This window comes from Cygnus olor, chromosome 2 (genome assembly GCF_009769625.2).
Source record: "Cygnus olor isolate bCygOlo1 chromosome 2, bCygOlo1.pri.v2, whole genome shotgun sequence".
NCBI classification, from domain to species: domain Eukaryota; kingdom Metazoa; phylum Chordata; class Aves; order Anseriformes; family Anatidae; genus Cygnus; species Cygnus olor.
The window spans coordinates 31856187-31877235 of record NC_049170.1 but is presented as its reverse complement, the minus strand read 5'-3'; the positions used below and the strand labels follow the sequence as shown (position 1 = coordinate 31877235).

General features: G+C 36.3%; 1 protein-coding gene across 1 annotated transcript in view; it reads right to left on the bottom strand.

Moving 5' to 3' along the window:
* Positions 1-3686: 3686 nt before the first annotated feature.
* Positions 3687-21049, bottom strand: part of AHR (aryl hydrocarbon receptor) — a 63097-nt gene continuing 45734 nt past the window's right edge. The window contains 8 exon segments of the mRNA XM_040548164.1: positions 3687-6512; positions 10122-10780; positions 10783-11387; positions 12162-12303; positions 13730-13839; positions 14236-14438; positions 15325-15455; positions 20338-20461. Coding sequence (XP_040404098.1) covers positions 6357-6512; positions 10122-10780; positions 10783-11387; positions 12162-12303; positions 13730-13839; positions 14236-14438; positions 15325-15455; positions 20338-20461 — 2130 coding nt within the window. The 3' untranslated portion in view covers positions 3687-6356.

Here is a 21049-nt window from a genome sequence, read left to right as displayed (position 1 = left end):
AAAGCTACGTGCATAAAAGTTTATGTGCTAATTGTAAGTCCAGGTCTGAAGCCTAATGTGGATACTTTTTTGCATTGAATGAGGTGTCACAGGCTCAAATTATCTTTTCAAGGTTTAATTAGAAGCCAGTGTAATTAAAGCATTCTCTGGCACAAGACCACGTGCCTTCATGCTGTGTGTATGCGTGTGTGCATATTACACAGCAATGCTACTTCCACCCACTACGGACTGCAATTTGCAGCTTTTGTAGAAACAAGTCTGACGCTGATGATTACAATGTTGATGAGAACTTGGAAAATGTGCTTTAAAAACATATACACAAGCACGGATAGATAAAATCAAAGGGAATAACCTCTCATAAGATCACCTCTAGCATATTTCAGCTACTGCAGATGTAAAACTAAGTATGAGGTCAGGTGTTTATTATTATTATTATTTATTTTACATTTAAATCTCCATCAAGAATTGACGACACCTCTCCCCTCAAGAGAAGGAAGATGATGATCCTGGTGAAGAGCAAAATGAGTGCCCTAATTGCTGGTCCACAGACTGTCCCAGGCACTCAGCACCTTCTGCTGAAGAATCCTGTTGTCCCAAGCGAATGTCCTAGCATTAAACTGAAGGATACATCTCTTGCCCTCTTTCTCTCTCTCGGTTATTTGTGAACTATTTGTTTAAACTGGAACATTTTTCACTTGAGAGTTTGTTTTATTTCAGGATATCCTATGAACCATTTTAGAACTTGATTTCATTCATACCCTAACTCCAAACAAGGTAGAGGAGGGAGCTGACTTGTGTTTTTTCTTGCCAATTAGTTCATTTTGACAGAAGACTTTCTTTCTGGCTGCCTTCTCTTGGATAAATTTGTTCAGTATGTTCTGAAATCACTTACTGCTTTGGGCCCCACAGAGATGCAGGAAACACCTGGTGTGCAACTTCTCAAGGGCTTGATAGCCAAGGAGTTCAGTGCTGCCAGGATCTGAATGGTTATAGAAGAACTGAGGTAGTTGGCAGCTGAGCAGAGACTCTGGAGATTTAAATTTTGCTCTCAAGAAATATGTAGCTCTCTCCACAGGATTCAGAAACTAGAAAAGAATATAAATACCCTCAGATGTCTTTCAACTACATTACAGGTGGGGCCATCCTTTTGCTTCCTGCATTTTCCTCTCTCTTTAACCCTCGCTGACTAGTGTCACAAAGTAAATTCAGTCGTTTCTTCTAATTCAGCTCTTAATTTTTCTAGCAAGGAGCCAAGGTCCTCTGGCTGATGCCACCTACCAGGGAAGAGATGCAAGACCAAGATGGAAGACTTTATGTCCATATCCAGTGAACAGGGGAAAATGCAAACAAAAATGTTTTTCTTCTGTCTTTCGATAAATACAGGAGGAATTGTTATATTAAATATTATTATTATGCAGGACGAAAGACTCAATTGCTCCCAATATCCCTCAGGCTTCCTCTTCTGATTTTTACATGAAAACTCATCTCATGAACTTGTTTGGATGGATCTTAGACATCCAGACAGTCATGAGCACGCAGAACCTTTACATTGGTGTAAAAAATCTGTTTAAGTTAAGAGATTTCTGAATACTGCTTGTACTTCTACTTGCAGCCCAGCTGGATTCAAGAGAAATAAGAACCTGTTGGCTTCAGCCTAAGTTATAACCATCAGAGCAACTTTAGTGTTGAGGAACTTCTGTCTTCCTCAGAGACCGGCTACTTTAGAAATTAAGTTTTTTATAGCTTTGCTTAATGCCTGCCAGACCTTGATTAGAAAGTTTGTTATAAAAGATGAATCGTTTCGTTATACCATAGACTGATCAAATCTTCAATTTCACATCGTATATTGAATCTTTTGATGCCTTACTGTAGCAGTCCTTCTCTACTTATCATGAAAGTCAACTCTGAGAGAGAAAAGGATTTATTAAATGTAGGTTTACCACTAAATCAATAATGTACCAGAGCATGCTTGAGAGAGAGAATGGGTACTTTTTTATTTTATTTTAATTTTTATTTCTGGAGAGCTGGCCCAGATTCCCTGGTAAGCAATCAAAGTGAATAGTGTTCACTGGGGCATCAGAAGTGAAAGGGAAAAAGTGGACACTGGCCCATGCTCGAAATCATTTAATGTTCAGATAAAGAGGATTGTACAATGGGTAGAATTTCACGATTCAAAGGCAACTTGTATTCTGAATGTCTAAAGCTCTTTTGATCTAGTGTTACTTATTTAGCACTAGTTTTCAGGGAAGGACTCCTAGGACAGCAGGAAGACAGCAGGAATACAAGCTGTCAATTTAATCAGCTGACAGAACAATGATATTAAAAGTCAAATCAGGTTTTTATTCTAGAAGGTAACTTTAACCTAATTTAATAAGCCAGCCGAGAGACCTTTCATAGGTGAACAAAGGCATCTATGAATAAAATAGCTTTTGCTTTAAATGTGTGAGTGGGAAACACGGTTCCTCACTAGGAAAATCCATCTCCAAAAGAGCTACCTGGGAAAACCTCCCTGTGACAGAGCCTCAGCTAAGGCAATGACTTTCATCAACAAACTGCTTGGGCTTTGATGCAGACTACTGGAGGTTATGAACCACTAAGAACTTTCACCTCGAATTAAAAATAGAAGTGGAATTCCATAAATCAAAGAAAATGGCTTAGTACGGAAGAAAACTCCCTCTTGCAAAGAAAACTGAACAATGCATTTCTGGGAACAGGTTGACATGTGGCTTGAAGATATCCCTTTAACAAACACAACAGACTATAAAAAGGATGGCCTGTGTTGCTCATATTATTACCTGATTACTTCCAGATGTTACTTAATAGATTTGCAGCCTTGTTGAATTACTCTTGTATTTTAGCTTGTATTTTTGTGCTGTTCAAGGAGAGCAAGCAAGAGGACTTACATGCAGAGTTTATAGCCTAGTACTCATTCTGAATAAGGCAGCATGTGTACATATACATTATAAGATAATAGCATATTTGAAGCCAATTAACTTCTAGTCCATCATGTCACTAAACCGAAGAACTATTTCAAGTTTGCTAAACTGCATGGGGAATTATGAAGCATCTGATTCATTATGAATTATGAAGCATCTGCTTTAGTACTGTAACTGATTTTAAAAGACTATTATCACACAAAGTCAATATACCCTACAGTAAATAGTAACATCAATAATTAGAAAAAAAAATTGTTTTTGTAACTTAAAATCAGTATTAACTAAATAGCAATGAACAGCAAATAGGTCACCAATAGCGAGCCACAGATCTCAAAACAGAAAATGCTTACCTTATTTTTAGCAGCATCTATGCAGAGATCTATTCCTGCCTCAGTACAGCTGAATTACAAATTTACTGTTCACAAGGCAACAAATACAGAAGCCTTTCAACTGCTAGTTGTGGCTCACTGTTTACAATGTTTATTAACAAACTCATTTTCATGCGATTAGCAAAGGAAAATACTAATTCCATGGGCAAATACACACTTGTTCACCACTCTAAACTATACACATTGTATTTGCATCTTATATTCAGAGAAGTGCAAAGTCCACAGTGACATAAATAACAATAGTTTTGTAAACTATCATATGACCAGTTCTCAAAAAATATTAGTAACTGTATGATAACGTATCTTTTTGTATACTGCTGAAATCAAACATTTTGCAGTAAAAGAACATGCATTTCAGCTACATTCAAGTGATTATTTTATTACCATATATTATGTCTTACAAACTTTATTGAAGATCAGCAACAGCGCTACAAAACCATACCTTAACGCAAAAGATGTACTGCATGGTATGTGCAGGCATAGCAAATGAAAGATAAGAACTGGAAAGTAAAACAAGCTAAGAAAACTTGTACAAAAATGGATAGTAATACTGTCTAACATGGGGTTAATATCTTACTTATAACAGACCTGAAGGGCTAATAGAGATCCAATTTAGAAACATCTGTGCACTGTAGGTACAATTTGGTGCAGATCAAGAGTGCACTAATGCAGTCAATGTTGTACACATAAGATAATGCAAAAAAATAAGCTGATATGCATATAAACAACTAATTTGTTTACAGTAAATAAGGCAGCACAATTGTAGTACTGCATCCTTGGCACTTAGTGATAGGACATGTATTTGGTTTAACTAAATTCATAAACAGAATGGTTTGTAAGATGTAAAACATACATTATCCCTTTGAACCTTCTGGTTTTACAGCATTATTTTTCTTTCCTAATTTTCAAGTTCAAATTCAAACATACGCTAACTACATATGGAAGACGTTTCAGATATTGGCTTAAAACAAGACCTTACATAAAAAAATGACAGGATGACCAATTAATTCAAAAGACATTAACTAAAGCTTAGTGATGTCTTGTGTTGAAAACAAAATCTGAAACGTTTATAAAATAATAATAAAAAAGCAACCTCATATTACAACCCACAATCTCTTTATGAGCTTTTCCTGAACAGTAATTGCTTCCTTAATGTCCCTTTCAAATAATTTCACTTAGAAAAACTGAAGTCAGTCATCTGAATTGTTGTAACTGAATTAAGTTTGGGCTAGCATATTATATCACAGAATCGAAGACATGTTCTTCCTCAAAGCAAACGTTACATCTAAGAATGAAGAATTCCAATTTGAAGTGATTGTCCTTGTATTAAACAATATTAACAACTAATTGGAGGGAGCCGATTTACTTTTGCCTGCTTTAAACTGGCTACATTGCCATTTTATATTACATATAACAAATATAATAAAATTGTTCTTAACATGTAATGATGTAACACTTTAAAATTAACTGGTTTAAAATATGTTACAAAGACATTTTATTATATATGAACTATACAACACGCAAGAGTACAGAAATATTTTGAACATATACACATTTCTGTATTTTCATGTAGACTATTATTTTGCACCAAACATTGGTGTCTACAGTTCTAACAATCCTCTCAGATGAAAAGAAAAACAAAAACCAGAATATTTTGCCTGTGTTTTTTTTTTTCCTCGTGAAAATAAAGCTCATTACAAGCAGAATTTCTCTAATGAATTTTTGTTTCTTTTTCCAATTTTGTATTTTGCACAAAGCTTTTAAAATGGATTCACGTACATTAAAAGAATAACCTCTCGGTCCTTTGCAGTGCAATTTGCTAGGGATAAAGTTTAAATCAAAACTGACCCATTCCCACTATGAACATTGAAAACTGCAGTCAAAGTGTCAATACCACTTGCTATTGAGACTCCTTTCCCCCTTATTTAAAATGCAAACCTTCTCAATATCCATTTTAATGAAAGTATTTGCATAGAGCAGCCTTGTATTATTTCTAAGGAACATTATGAGTGTTTTAACACAAGATAAGGCACATGTTTTTCAGCATTAATAATCTAAAACTAATCCTGAGGAACTGCTCCTCCCCCTCAGCAAAATCTGCTTTTTAATATACCCTGTACTACCTGAAGAAAGCAGAAAAGCAGTATAGAATAAACCAAAACTCTTTAGCTGAACTAAGTTCAGAACATTTAATAGCTCCAGACAATAGTGTAACAAATCCACAGATAAAGAATTAAGACATACTCTAAACAAATTATCTTTAGGGAAGAAAAAAAAAAAAAGATACAGCCAGTAGCACTGTAGATGTTAGATAAAAGTTCACATAATACAGGTGACATTTATAGTGAGTTTTGCTAAAATAAGCTCCTGTCAGAAACAAGGTAGCTAACCTGTGAGGCACTTAAGGTTGACAAGAAAAGGAGGAATGGAAGGGATCTGTTTCATAGAAAACCTGAAGTTGCATATCATATCGTTGTATTAAGCCTTCTATTAAAGTGCTAGAAATGGAGACTTAAAACAAAAGGTTTTAAATATAAAATAAGTGATTAAAGAGCATAGTATGCATTAAATTAAGTGCTTTTGATTTTCATGAATTCAGAGCGTTTTAATATATATATATTTTTAAATAAAGTTTGGAAATAATCCAAGTGTGAAATCATCTTCCTTGTGCCATTGATGCTATTTGTAAAGTGCCCAATTAATTTTCTAAACAACAAAACCATTTGCCTTATCTTATGTTGTATAGCATGACATAGTCTGTAATACATATGTAATCCATACTGGAACGACACAGTCAATCTGATGGAAAACAGCACATGCATACTTTTAGTCAAGAGTTTTAATTCCACCTGTCACCCTAAGAAGTAAGGGCCTTGGATTACATAGCCACCAGCATATAGTGCAACCAACCTCAAATTTTCAAAATGTAATTTAGCTGTTGAAGTCCTATGTTCAAAGATAGACTTATCGAGCTTTTCCTCAGAGCAGCCTGATGCCCAGACAAAGTCACAGATGGAGCTCTAGATCTGAATTACATAAATCCACTAGATGCCAAATCTGAGAAGGATCTGGGTTCTGTTGGATGATGAAGAGGCTGAAGATGTGTGGCAGTTTGTGCATTACTGATCACATCTAACTGAGAGGGATATGCTTCATTTACATTTCCTCCATTGAAACCGTTTTGAAACTGGTGGGAAAAAAAGACAATATAAATGGTTAATATGGGAAACTAATTCAGTTGTGTGTGTTTGTTTTTTTTTTTAAAATCTGCCTAAATGCACAGTTTTGATAAGATCATCTTTAAATATAATGATTATCTTCAATTTATTTATTTATAATTTTTTTTGTTTGTGTGTGGGGGGGTGGCTGATGAGTGACGAAAACTTAATTTGTATTAAAGTATGGTCTGAATCACCAGTGAAACCAACCTTGCTGAAGTCAGTGAGAGTCCCACTTCAGGCCAAGGGAAAGAAACACCACATTATCTAAAGCATAATACAGTTTCCATTTGTAGAAAGTACAGTCTGAGTACTCTTAAGTTCCACATCCAGCTGTCACATTTTAGAAGCAACCTATTTACATATTTTGATGTCTGCAATGGGATCCAGACTTTACAGCTCTTCCAGGAATGTACATTCAGTCCTATTTGTAAGTGTACTGCATTCAATCCACAAGCTGAGCTATCCTAGGGTGGGCTTTTTTAACAAATGGTCTTCATATTGACAACACCAAATAAGAGCAATGAATGGCTTTCATCAGTCTTGACATAAATTGTTCATAGGATTATTTTAACCATCTGATGTAATGCTTACAGTCATGCTCTGGAAAACTAATTTTATCTACAAAATACTCCATTCAGTCATGCAAAGAAAATAAAAACAAAATATTTTAAACATTTCCATCATCTCTTTGGGAGTAGCTTATATTGGAAGTATTCATTCATTCAAGGTTTGTCCTTAAAACATATATTATATATTCACTCATTCATCTATCAAGATATGCTGATTTTGTGGAAACTTTTTTTTTCCTTCTAGGCAAACACTGAAATTTGACAAACCACGCAGTTGTTGTTCTAAAATTCCTAATGACTACGCTACAACCATGTGAATTTGGCTTTAAATCAAAGATGCCATACTAACAACGATGGATACATGAACAAACTAGGATAAATTCTGGAAGAAGATTATTTCATTATTTTTTATAAGATGAGTGAAACGTTTTTAGTGATGGAGACTACAGTGGTTACTATCCTACCACGAATGCATGAGTTCAAAGAAAGAGTTAATTTTGGTAAAACAGATTAATTACAAGTTAGGCAGAAGGTCAAGGCAGATGATCACAACAGACCCTTCTGGCTTTCTAATCCTGCTGTCTTTTCGTGTAGAAACCAATGGGAGGTAGGAGGCTGCGGAAAGGACAGAAATCCCTGCTGGCATAGCAGACGTCCGTCGTCTCTCCAGCCCCTGGCTGATGTCAGCACGCCAAATCCAGCCGTGCAGAACGCCCTGCTTTGGTTTGGCTGTGCGACTGCAGCTCCAACAGTAACACCCAGTATCAGCTTACTCGCAGCGTTACTGAAGTTACCAGCAGCCAATAAAGTCAAACCTTAATAACTTTATTACTGTAATAGTGACACCTTCTCTCTACTTACAATAAATAAACACATTTTATTTGCCATCATGGCTTTGGCACAGATATTTTAAAAGACTACAACGTAAGTGCAGTAGCTATACTTCTGAATTACTAATTTCTACAAGTTCACATATTTTGAAGTTCTCTTAACTCCTCTGTATCTCTGCAATACAAGTATACATCATAAACACTGGGTTATCTTCCCTCCAGCAATGACATTTCTAGGCAAAATGAAAGTTTCTTTATATTAAAACAGTTCTCAACATAACATCTTTACTTACATAGATAGAGCCTTACTTTGCCCTCAGTCCCTAAATATGTTAATCGGCAGGTGTGAATAGAGATCAAAAGTGGTGAGTACAGTCTGATACAAGAGGCCTTTGGTTGGTTGGTTGTGTTTTGTTCTTGTTTCAATGTGAACAGTATGCAGTAGTATAGGCTGCAAAAAGACACTGCGACTTGGTTTAGGAGCAAGCAGTCTCTTTCTCCCAGCCACCAACACTCGTTAGCAAAGTACGTTGTGGACCCGCTAGGACTCGGAGATGGCTTTCAGCTATCTCTGATCACTCTTTTACAAAAAGGGAAGGGGCAATAAGCCTTCCTTATCAAGCAGTGTGTTGCTCTTTTAAGCTAATTTGGACAAATGTTCAGCACTTCTCTTCAGATGTAAACAGGAGCTGACAAGGAGCTAAATGATGTTACAACAGCAGTTCTGCATTAGGCTTCTGCTTATGCAATGCCATCCAGATCCATTCAGCATGGGTATACCATAGCAAAAGGGGCTGAATTTGCCTCTGAACAACTTAAGTAAGGCTACATTTTCAGACAGTAGCCTTTGTTCATGTTTTTATGACAAGCAAGCTAGAAGCAATGTTACTATGGTAGCACAGCATTCTCGTAAATACAAAGCAAAAGAAATTCATTTACTGTATTTAGAGATGCTGTCTTAGTCATTAGTCAAACTTTTTTACAGATATAGAAGATAAAGTAATCAAGAAAAGAACAAAAAGGGGCATAACAAAAATGATTAAGGCAGCATAACAAAATAATCAACCGAATAAATATATTTTAAACCAACCATTAGAAAGTAGGAAATGGAATTGCTTAGGTGCTGGCTGTTCAAAACCAATGGGCCACACCAGTATAGCTTTTGGGAAAAGAACATTTCTATCCTATTACAGGAATGAACTTTGATGATCTTGGAAATGCTTTGCATCCCTGTTATCAAGCACTATGCAGGATTACTAACACTGACCACAGCCATGCAACGAACAGCCAAGCGCTTGGCAAACTGCAGGCACAGGCTTGCACAAGTAACGTCATGCTATTTCAGCCCTTGGACACTTGCTGAACTGTTTTAGCTCAATTTCTGTAATTCTGCAATTATATTTTTCTACTAGCGAAACAGTTTAAAAAGATGTTTTGTACTTGTACTAAGCATACCAAAAACCTGGGTATGTTCTACTTGCATTCCTCACCTCCAGCTTGTGTAGGTTAAAATGCCAATTAATACTTTAATTCTGTAAATGCTTATCAACATGCACAAGCATTTACAGCTGGATCAGTACTTTAGAACACAAACTCACTGAAGTCCAAAAAGAATTGTGGCTCTCTGCTTGAGCATCATTAACAGAAATAAATGGTACAATTTAAAAGACTTCAACAAAGGTTATTCAAAATCAGGAACTGCCTTAATAACTGATTTATTTTTTATTTTTAAGTTAATTTTACCTATGAAGAACTGTGCTTAAAATTGTAATCTGTGCTAGAGAAAGGCTCCCTTTTTCTACTGATATCATCCTTTTCCCCTAAAAATGTATATAAGCCAATTCCAAGCTTATGACCTGATCTGTTGTGTTTTTTGTTTTGGTTTGGTTTTTTGCTCCCACTGGGAAAATTACTGGTAGGTACAATAGCCTAGTTCACTCACTCCTGCTTTAATACTGCCGAAGAGAACCACCAGGATGTGGATATATGTACACAAAAACTTGACCAAATGCAATCCTGTTCAGTCTAATGAACAAATAAAGCAAAGACATTCACTCACTGCTAACACACCAGTTTCAAACTCAGTGATTCAAGTGTGGCAAACACTGCATCCCAGTAGCCATCCAAACCCAATAAAAATGTGATTCAAGCAATATAACAATGCTGTTTACCATACCTTGTTCAACAATGTTTGTTGACTTGCCATCATAGGATCATATTGCATTTGATCCATGCAGCTGGGCTGTGCTTCTTGTGTGCACTGGTACATAGAAACAGCACCTGCATAGCACGTTTGAGGAGTTAGCATAACCGACTCAGAGTTTATCCCACAATCATGATTTTCAGGGACCTGCTGCAAACAACCGAGAAAATCCTCCAAGTTGGAAGAAGCAGGGTAGGTTGATCTCTCAAAACCTGCTACAGGGAAATCCATGTGGGAAAAATTAGAAAGCTGTGGCATCATTGCTGTGGGTTGCTTGTAAGGAACAAACTCTTGCCTACATGCATAAGGTGAAGTGTCTACTTCTGATTTGTAAGAAAACTCAGGACCTGTGGCATGCATGCCAGAGAATACATATTGCTGGGGCTGCTGCTGTGAGCAGCTAAGAGGCATGCTGGTGCCAGAGTTCCAATTTGTTAGCATCCCGTTGACTTGCATATGTTTCATCTTCTGACAGAGCTGCTGCTGCTGCTGCTGCTGCTGCTCCATGAGCTGCTTCTGATGCTCATGAATTTGATGCTGATCTAATTCTTGCTGTACCAAGCAATTGGCATTCTGGACCACGGGCTGCTGCTGAGTACAGCCTGAATATAAGAAGTCAGACTTATTAAGGAATCCTGAACATAAGTCAGGATTTCATCAGTTATGTCTATGTCCCCAATATCATCCATACCAGATAATTCAGTTTTAAAAAATTCCTCATCCTGCTGAATGTACTTTAGATCTTCAAAGTCAATACCAAGACTTTTCATGATGCTGTACAAATCACTGTTTTTGTTATCTTGAAAGAGTGCCGCACTGTCTTCAGGAAGCGGCACACTACTGTCCTGGGAACACTCAGTTAGTTCCTGTTTGAGGATGCTGTGATTTCCAGCAGGCAGGAAACTATCCGTCCAGTCACTGCTTACAACACTGCCCAGTTCATCCCTGCTGTCTGTGAAGAAGTTCCTTTCAAAGGAAAGTTTATGTGATGCTGGAGGGCAGAGATACACAGACTCGTCTTGCCTTAACATGGCACCTAGAATGGAGTTTGGATCCACAGAATCACCGTGTAGCGTAGCTTTACCTCCTTTTCCCGTTGTGGCTTTATTCCGCGGTTGAGAGGCATCCATAAGGCTCGACATCGGGAAAGTTACCTCATATAAAACAGCCTCACCCGTGGCAAACATGAAGGGCAGTTTCATGTTACGCTTCCGTAGATGTTCTGCCCCTTCTTCATCTCTGAAAATAAATCAATATATAGCACAATACTGCAGTACTCAACAGTTACAGTAATCTTTTTGTCTCCTGGAATTAATAAATAAATATTGAAGGCATTTTTCAAATTCCTAGCTATTTCAGCTCAACTTGGCTGACTTAAACCAAGAGGCAGATTATGAAATGAGGAGGTTATGACTGTAAGATGAACTTTGCATACTACATCTGTAATTAAATCTAGATAGCATACACCATTTGCTGTGCATTAGGGGCTGATATGAACATAAATGGGCTTTGTTCCATATGTTATGCTTTTCTTGACATGGCAAGTAATCATTTTACAAAATCTTCAGGAAAATTCATTTAATCTGTAAAATAATACAATATTCCATATTATATGGAACTCAGTTAAGCACCATAAATTACAAAATATATAAATTCTTTATTTTTTTTTGTTGTTTCCTCTATACAACTGCAGCTGGATTTCTTAACTTTTGCTAATTGGGATACTGAATTAAAAATGCATTGGATGGAATAATTTGGTGCTTGTACTCTTACTCTTTATATGAAATAAAAATGTCTACAATTTCATACATAAACAAGGACTACACTAAATAAGTACCAAAATGTCAAAATGCTTTCCAATGTTTGTTCGCAAATTGAAAGAGGTTTTCTTCTTGGAGTTCAGGATTTAAAGGGGGTTTAATTAAAAACAAAGAATTCCTTTCTGAAGGGAAACAAGAGTGATCAAAAATGCTCAATTTTTGGAGAATACTGCTTTATACAATGATGACTCACGTAAGAGGTCTTTGCGTGGCAATGATGTAATCTGGTCTTCCATTTTTGTACACAAGTCGTGCATTTGCCTGTACCCAGGCCCACCGATTTTCTTTGGTTAGAAGCCTGAAGACAGTCATTCCACTTTCACCTGTCTTCATCACTAGAGTTGAAGAGCAAACATACCATTTACTGTCAAGTGAACAAAAATAGGAAAACCTGGCTTGTCATGAGAATAATCCCATCTGTAGAGCAATTTACAATTTCATGTCCTCATTTACCTGTTTCTGAACTGCACTAATGTATTCCTAGTGCAACGGGATGATTGATCACTTTTCAAGGTATCTTTTACCGGTAAAATAAAAGCCAAAATGACAAGTAATTGTAAGATATCCACTACAGACAGGCAACATCCTATATAGAGCCTCATCTATTATTTCTGCAATAATAGAGACTATTAAATGTGTAGATGACAAAGCCTAAATCTCTTTTACAGCTGAAAAGTGACTACTGTTTTAAAAATTAGAAAACTTTGAGTTAGCCCTGTATTAGGGCTATGCTAGCCTCTGTTATATGTTAGCTCTGAATCCAATTCTTTCACATTTTGACTGGTTAATACTTCAAAATCCATTTTTCACTCCCGTTTTCACTTTACTAGCAATGCTTCATAAACATACTATTGTTTTCATTATACATTGCTGAAACTACTGCCTTTGTAGACAGAAAAATCAAATAAAAATAGTAGAAAAGTTCACAAATCCTAACCAAAAATAAACTTTGGTAAAAGACTATTCTTTATGTATTTATTTTTAAACTTAGCATCAGATATTGAGAAAAAACATTTCTAAGACAAAGCTTCCAAACTAAGTTTCCAACCAATCTTATTTTGGAAATTTTTTATTCCTTAAAACAAACAAACAAAACAAGTGAAAGGCAACAGTTACTGAGCTATCCCTGAAATACAAAATCTGCTTAATATAGGTTAAGAATTAACCTCCTGCGGGAATTTAATTAATTGTATACATGGGGACTAAAGAAATAAAACAGTTTTCCAAGAGAAGACAGTAGAAGAGAAGCACCAAAATCTCCTGAAGATGTTTCTGTAATTTTGAAAGAGAATTATGTTACACCTAATAAAAAAGGAAAGAAAGAAGTCTACCAAATAGTTACTTATCAGTCACCTACTTCTCTCCTCATACTGTTATTTATATCAAATCAAGGTACCAGGGCTCAATAACAGAATATTTTTCTCTTTAAAATCTTACATTTCTAAGGAAAGTTATCTTTGAAATAGTCCCTTTGCCCAAATGAAGTTGTTGAAATAGCAGAAGTCAGGCTGAGCACAGAAGGAAGTGAGAGAGCAAGATGTGACAGAAACTTGAATACACAACCTAAAAGGCTCTAGATAGGAATATTAAATATTTCCTTATCCAGTATAAATTCTTATAGGAAGGGAAAGATCACGTAAGATGAATAGTATTCTTTTTGTTAATAACCGCAGAAGTTTAAGACTCTTTCATAATATTTTTCAGTGTAAATATAATCCAAGCATTGATTTTTAACAGCCTTTCTTAGGGAATGGATCTTACTTCGGACATGATTTTCAGCACAATAAAGCATATCAGCTGCATGAACAAACTGGTATCCCGTTCCTCTCATACACAGCTCTGCTTCAGTGTATCCCAGGACAATCTTTCCTCTGGAAGGTTAAAAAAAAAATAAATTTGCAACATTGCTGATGAACCATCTCACAGAAGGAATGCCAAGGAAGTTAATTACGGCTAGAACATTTCAGATGTAAATGCTAACTACATTTTTTTGCAATATCAGTCATTTGTTGAAACATGAGATTTCTAATAAAAAAAAAACACAGTTAACAAATCATAAAACTTATACTAGTCCCCCAAGTTGGCTTCAGTTACTAGAAACCATTTCCCTGAACGTACTAGCAGGGCTGAAGAGAAAAACAATAATGGATCCTAAACAGGCATCAGTATCGATTGAAACAGTACCTTGCTTTACATTTTAAATCCACATTTGAAATGTTTCTCATCAGCATATGGATAGAGTGCTATGCAGAATAATTTATACTTACTTTGCATCACAGCCTGTAGGTGTAAAATCCAGCTTGTGTTTTGTTCTGAAGATGAAGTTTTTGGTTCGTATCTCAAGGATAGATGGTGGCTGCAGGGGAGTAGCTACTGCAAACAAAGCTAGCTGAGGAGACAAAGTAGTGCCATCCTTCCCTTTCTTGTTTTGTCCATGGAGAAACTTTAACCGTCCTTGAAAATTCATTGCCTTAAGATGATGAAAAAAGTGTTAGTAACTGTTACATGTTGGAGGTATTTAAGAGTCAGATATTTTTGTTATGAAGTAAAATATATCCTTTGTTTTAAAACCGATTAGATTCAAGCTTTGTATCACGCCATACACAAAAGTTAGCTAACAAGTACTGAGTACTGTTGTTATAACCCTGAACATATAACCTAGAGATCTAATAACTAGTAAACTCTCTAAAAAAAAGAACTAATGAGAAGGCTGCTTTGTGAAATAAATATATGTGAAAGCAAATGCCAATTGAATTTTATAATATTCTAATGAACATATCATTATACATATATGCAATTAACATAACTTCTCATGAATTTCTCTGTCATTAGCATAAAGCGTGTAATTGTGTACAATTTGCAAAATCTTATGTAAACAATTCTGTTTGTAAGAAGTCACTTAGAGGACCATAAACACATATTATTTATTTTAAAACCCACAACACTGCAAACAAAAAGTGTATATATATATAAAAGGCAAGCATAGACTTTCCCAAGTAAGGGAAAACTATAGTTCTGTTAATTACTGTAACTTACTTCAAGAAACCCAACAGAAAATAATCTTTTTAGTGTTTTTTAATCCACAAATCATACAGTGCTCCACAAGGGCTTATTCATATTTCACAGAGTAAACTGAGCCATGAGAAATGAGAGAACTTGCCCCTAGTTCTAACAACACGTCAAATGGGAATCCAAGAATACAGTCACTACTTGTCATTTAGTATCGCTAACTGAAATATGCTGGTTCAAGCACTCAGATATCAATAGAAAGTTAAATAAAGTAAGTTGCTGTACATATTGTAAGCATAATGTAGATTACAGCATGTGTGGAAGTTTTTACGTAACTCCATACTCACCAGGAACCCAGATGAATTATCCAGGAGGCATCGTAACCTGCAGATGAAATTCCTTTCCATAAAGGAAGAATTCTCTGGAGGAAGTTGGTCTGGGTTATAATAGGTTGCTGGCTGTGAAAAGCCATTATCTCCTACAGGAAAGGATTATTTATAAGGATTATTTTTAGAAGAACACCTAGTGAAGGCTATCTATAACAAATCATCTTCCGCCTCATAAACAAAGCCTTAGGTCGTGACCTGAGCAAGAACAATGTAAACTGGAAACGTTCTCAGAACTTCTACCAGTTACAATGCTAGGTTAAGCATCAGCTCTTCTAATGAGATTATGTTTTACAGGTTACAGTATTTTAAAACTGCATGCAACTTTTTTTTAAAAAAATAATTATTTTAGTCAATAATCTAGATTCTGAATCAGTTGCAGAAAGCAGAACGACCAGAGAGTACAGTCCCAATGCTGCAATGGCTGGATCTTCAAAAGTGAAAAGTAGGCATTTTCAGCCATAATAACTAAGAATTGAGTATTCAAAAGGTCAGTAAGATGGTATCAAAGATGGTATGTGAAACCATTGTTGTCCAGACACCTAGGTGAAAGCCATCAGTAGCAATAAATAAAGAGAAGCATCTTTAGAGAATCACTACAATAAATCAATCTGAGAAACTTTTTCAGTAGATGCCAAAAAATAACAAAAAAAAAAAAGCTAATATTTTACTGCTAAACAGTGAAAATATTTCTGAGCTGTCGATCATGAAAATGATGTAGGCTCTCCAGAGCCTCCACAACCTGGAGTACTTATGTTTAAGAAAAAAAAAAAAAAAAAGACCCAAACTCACGACTAACAACTAGGATAGCAACCTGACAGTCTTCTACCACTTTAGAATAAGCATGTGCTGCTAAGTGGGATTTAGGAAATAGACTTAAGCATTTAGAATATAAAGTAAAAACAGGAGGTACATCAATAAACTGCTGATAGAATACACATGTTCTGCATGGGATCACATATACAGAGATACTAGAGCATGTCTACTTAAAGCAAATTTAGCAAAGTAATCTTGTTTACAACGCATATTAAAAAACACAAAATGCTCTTTCCTAATTCATACACACAGAAATTAAGAAAAAACAACAGTGTAAAAACATTGTTTTAGTGTGTTAAAACTCTATAAATTTTAAAATAGTCTATATACTGTAAGAGAATTAATTACCATGTATGTACAAAAGACCACCACATAAATAATCCAAATTGACCTTCTTGAGTTGGAGGTAGCATGCCACTTGCTTACCAGCCACATTATGGTCGCTGAAATACAATTCTGTCTTTTGGACAGCTGGAAAAACTTATGGATAGGCTAGCTGCTTTGCACAATGACAGATCAACCCCAAAGGAAAACAAATCATGACTAACTGCCAGTTCAGTTTACTCTACTATTAATTCAACGGACTGAATTGGAGTCAAATGAGATCACTGATGGCTCATCAAGAGGACATATAAATCCAACAAGAAAGCTGAGTCACCCAGCTCTTCAGACAACGGAATCAGGAGATTCCTTTTTTTCTGCTACACAAGGTCAATTTTTGATGAACAAACCTCCAGCCATGGAGAAAAAAAAAAAAAAAAAAATGGCGCCGTAGCTAATAGTGAGTATGAAAAGGGATGTGCTGAAATTATAGCCATCTGCAGAACTGCATGATAGCCAAGGCCACCATTTTGAGCTGATCCTACAGATAAAGAAATTCACATTCAGGGTGGTTGCCACCTAACCTTGATACCAGAAAACAACAAATTCCCTTGTCATATGGGTGGTTCTCAGCAGACAAAAGCAAACTTCCTTCCTTACTTGCTACTGCTGCAGTTTTTTTTTTTGTTGTTTTCTTTTGTTTTGTTTTTATTGATTTGCCTGATTGCTGGAGAGGATTTTCAACACTTCTGTCTCTGAGGTGGTGCTTCTCCAAGAGATGCTGAAATGGGCTAGAAGCTTTCTGAAGAGTCAAGGACAATGAAGAAAGAGCAAAGAAGCAGCTTGCAAATTCCAGTTCCTTTTTCAAAAATGCAAACTCCAACACTGCTGAGAATCCCTGCAAACACATTAGTGGAGGTCTCCTCGAAATAGTTAACACACTGTAGATACCAATATTCACTTTCCACAAGTATTAGCACCAAGGAACCCTCTAAAATACCTTTTCTTCCAAGTATTCCCAATATTTGCATCCTTTTGCTATTGCCAGGACTTTACTCCTGCAGGGCCAGCTACAACTGAGAAAGATTCCAGCTAGTGAGGCAGAAAGCCTACAATCCCTGTGAGAAACTAGTATTAACAGTTGGTTACTGTCTATGTAAGAGTCGCCTGGAAGACCTAGTGGCCAGGCAGGGGCATGTTGAGAACACTGAGTAGTTTAGGGTGTCTTAAAGGCTTTGTGTTTGTTCAGCAGATTCTTTCATGGAGATTAAGGGCAACTTCTTGAAGGGGATGTAGGGAAAGACTTAAATCATCAACAGCAGGCTCCTCAAAGGGCTCTGGTAAGTCCTCTAGCTCAGAGAAATCTTCTGGCTGAGGATTGCCTACTGAGAGGAACTCTTGAATCCAAAATGCTGTGCAGGGCTTTCTATGGGAAACCTCGGCACTGCATAGGCATGCCCTTCAGCATTTCTGCTACAGAAGCAACTCAGTGTTACTCGTTTGGTAAGTACATGGCTAGCATTTGAATGCTGATATCTGAGTTCTCTCAAGTGTCTGTCAACTCCTTCAGTACAACAGGCAGTTCCCAAGAGGGAACAAGACTTTAGTGGAAGAAGCAACGATCTGTAGCTTGGGAGAAGAGGGGGAAGGCACTCAAAGTAGGAGTTTCTGATCCTTGTGGCAGGGAAAAGGCTTTAAGCCCATGCCTCCTACATTTGTGAATGGAATACTGTTGCACATTTCCAGGCAGACCTGAGGCAGGGAGGTCTTAGTGCCAGGATCTTGGAGAACTGATTTGCTGCAAGAAAGCGAAGAGTCTTACAGATCATTGCTTGGCAACTGGACCTTAAAAGCTAATCTAAAGTTGATGCCCTGAAGGGGATATTTGGGACTGAAAAATCATAATCTTGCAAATTTCACTGGGTTAGAGCAGGGAGGCATAGGAACAGCTGAGGAAACCAGTGGTCTTGAGGCATACCAGAGCACTGAGTGGGAAGCAACCAGTCCAGGCTAACTGAAGCACAGCCACTTCCCAGACTGAGACTGCAATCTGTGATTAAGCCTGAGTACAATTATAATATATCTATAAATAACTACGTAATGCTTGCTGGATACATTACAAAGGAAATGGATTAAATTAACAAAAACAGGGGGGAGGGGGAATAGGGGAAGTTCCTTGTGATCATAGCGTTATCCTCAGTTATAAATCTGAATTCAGTTTAAAAATCCTCAACAGCCTAACATTTTACACTACTGGAGGCATGAAAATAATTTAGCAGCTTTTAGTAAGCTAGTAACACAAAAACGTTTGTTTGTAGTGCTGCTCAGCATTTGGAATACTCCCATCACTCAGTAAAAAATGAGGCCTAGTCGGCCTAGTATTGTACTTTTCAAACACAACCTTCTGTAAATTCACATACACTTGCTTAATCTCCGGGAGCCACAGAACACTATTTCACTCCGAGGCAACCAATATGCCACCACATAAAAACAGGAATCCTAAGTGCCAACAGTTGTTTTCTAGACTGAATTGCAGTATTAATCGTGTAGCGTGTTTTCCCCTGGCTCGTGTAGATTGACCTACAGATAGCTTAAGTGTTGCCTGCTAAATGAGAAACTGAAACGTGCTGAGCTGTGAGCCAAGCAAGTAATATTAGCTGGTTTCTATGATTTTTTTCTGTTAAATCACAGTGTTTGTGATTTACTACTACAAAATGTTTAATGGGAAATTGTTACGGTTTTAAATCAAGTTGCTTTATAAATGGTAAATTAAAAAATAATACGGACTTTTTTTCTGGACTATAAAACAACCTACAATCAAGTAGCTTACAGTAAGACAGACCTTTACCTACATATTTAAAGAGCTGTTGTGTGAAATTAAGCATTACAGTTGTCTCAACAGTTTTGTCATTATTATCAGGCAGGTTTATGCTTATGTTATTGCATGTAGCCATCTATAACAAGAGATCTCTCTTCCGATATTTAGGTAACATTTCTCCTTGATAGTTTCTCAATATAGCAGGTCACATAAGCATCAGTCATGATAACTTGTGACGACCTGAAACTCTAGCCAGCATAATACTTGGTCTTAAAGGCTCTTCTATTTCATCTTTTATTCCCAGGAGAAGTAGTGGTCTGTGCAGCAGCTTACTTAGCATAATAGCAGATGTGGAAGAGTATGTGTCTTCTACAACCAGGAATGCACTATTCCATATTAACATAATACTTTAACTAATATTCTTGGAATATATCTACCAGCCTGAAGAGTTTCATACCCAGTTGTCTGCTGGTCTTCCTAAGCTAATAAATGTGGTGTCATGATCAGGAAGAACAGATTTTAGAAATCTTTTTTTTTTAAAAAAAAAAAAAAGAAAGCACTTTCTCATTCATACATTAATTAAAGATGAGGTATAACTGAAGATGAACACAGGAAAAACAAAACAAAACGCATCTTCTTCATTTATTATATCACCAAAAGAAACTGTCCACTTCTTACTGCCCTGTTTGCCACACAAACATGCAGGTTGCTATTTACCACAGTACATAGATCAAACATGCATAACATTCAGTTTTTTATGCCCCAAATTAAAGTCTTCCACTTCAGAGTAAAATTAGTATGTTTATGATGCTGTCCTATGAATAGCAGTGCAACTTAAAGTGCACAAATAGCACTTCCCATTGTTGGCTAAACACATCCATAACATTTAAATAAATTTAAAATACATTATTCATTCCTTTGTTCATATAAAAGGATCTACACCTTTTTTTGTTTGTTTATGTAGACTCATTAAAAAAAATAATTGGACAGGCAAACATAAAAGTTAGCAGCATTCTCACCTTGTACACTTGGTCCAGAATCTGCAGACTGAGCAGGATTTAACGCCCAATGTAGCTGACGTTGAAACTCAGGTCTGTCTTCTGTGTGAATCAGTTCAAATACACTCTGGTGTATAATATCAGACTACATACATAAAGGAAAAAAGAGGGAAAGAAAGAAGAATATAAAACTTTTCTGAGACTATGATGAGAGTTGTCTGGTTGATAATATTGCTATTGCCATAGCAATAAAAAACATATATAGCATAAAAACATAATTTGCATGCACACGGGAAAGCTTCCTGAAACAATTTTTAGCAGCACAGAGAAAGAATCAGTCACGTCCATGACTGCAAACACAAAAAATAATAATAGAAATACAGATATTACCTTCCAACCTCTCCCCCCTTTTTTATTTTTAATTTTTAAAACCACTTTTTATCTAAGCAAGCCTGGAACTATTATGCTAATGTTTTGTTTAAATCATTTCATTTTACATACTTGTAAATAAAATACTTTCCAGGCGGTACTTTGACCTGACCCATTCCAGGTGCTGCAGGAATACAAAAGAAGTCAAAGTCCCTGAACAACAGAACTTTCAAAACTAAGCCAGATAGATTTTGAATATTGGTTTTGTTTGCCTAAAAGCCTTATCACTCCTGAAGAATGTATTAAAATCAGTAATTACTAAGCTTTCATATCATCACCACTTGCGTGGTTAGGAATATGATCT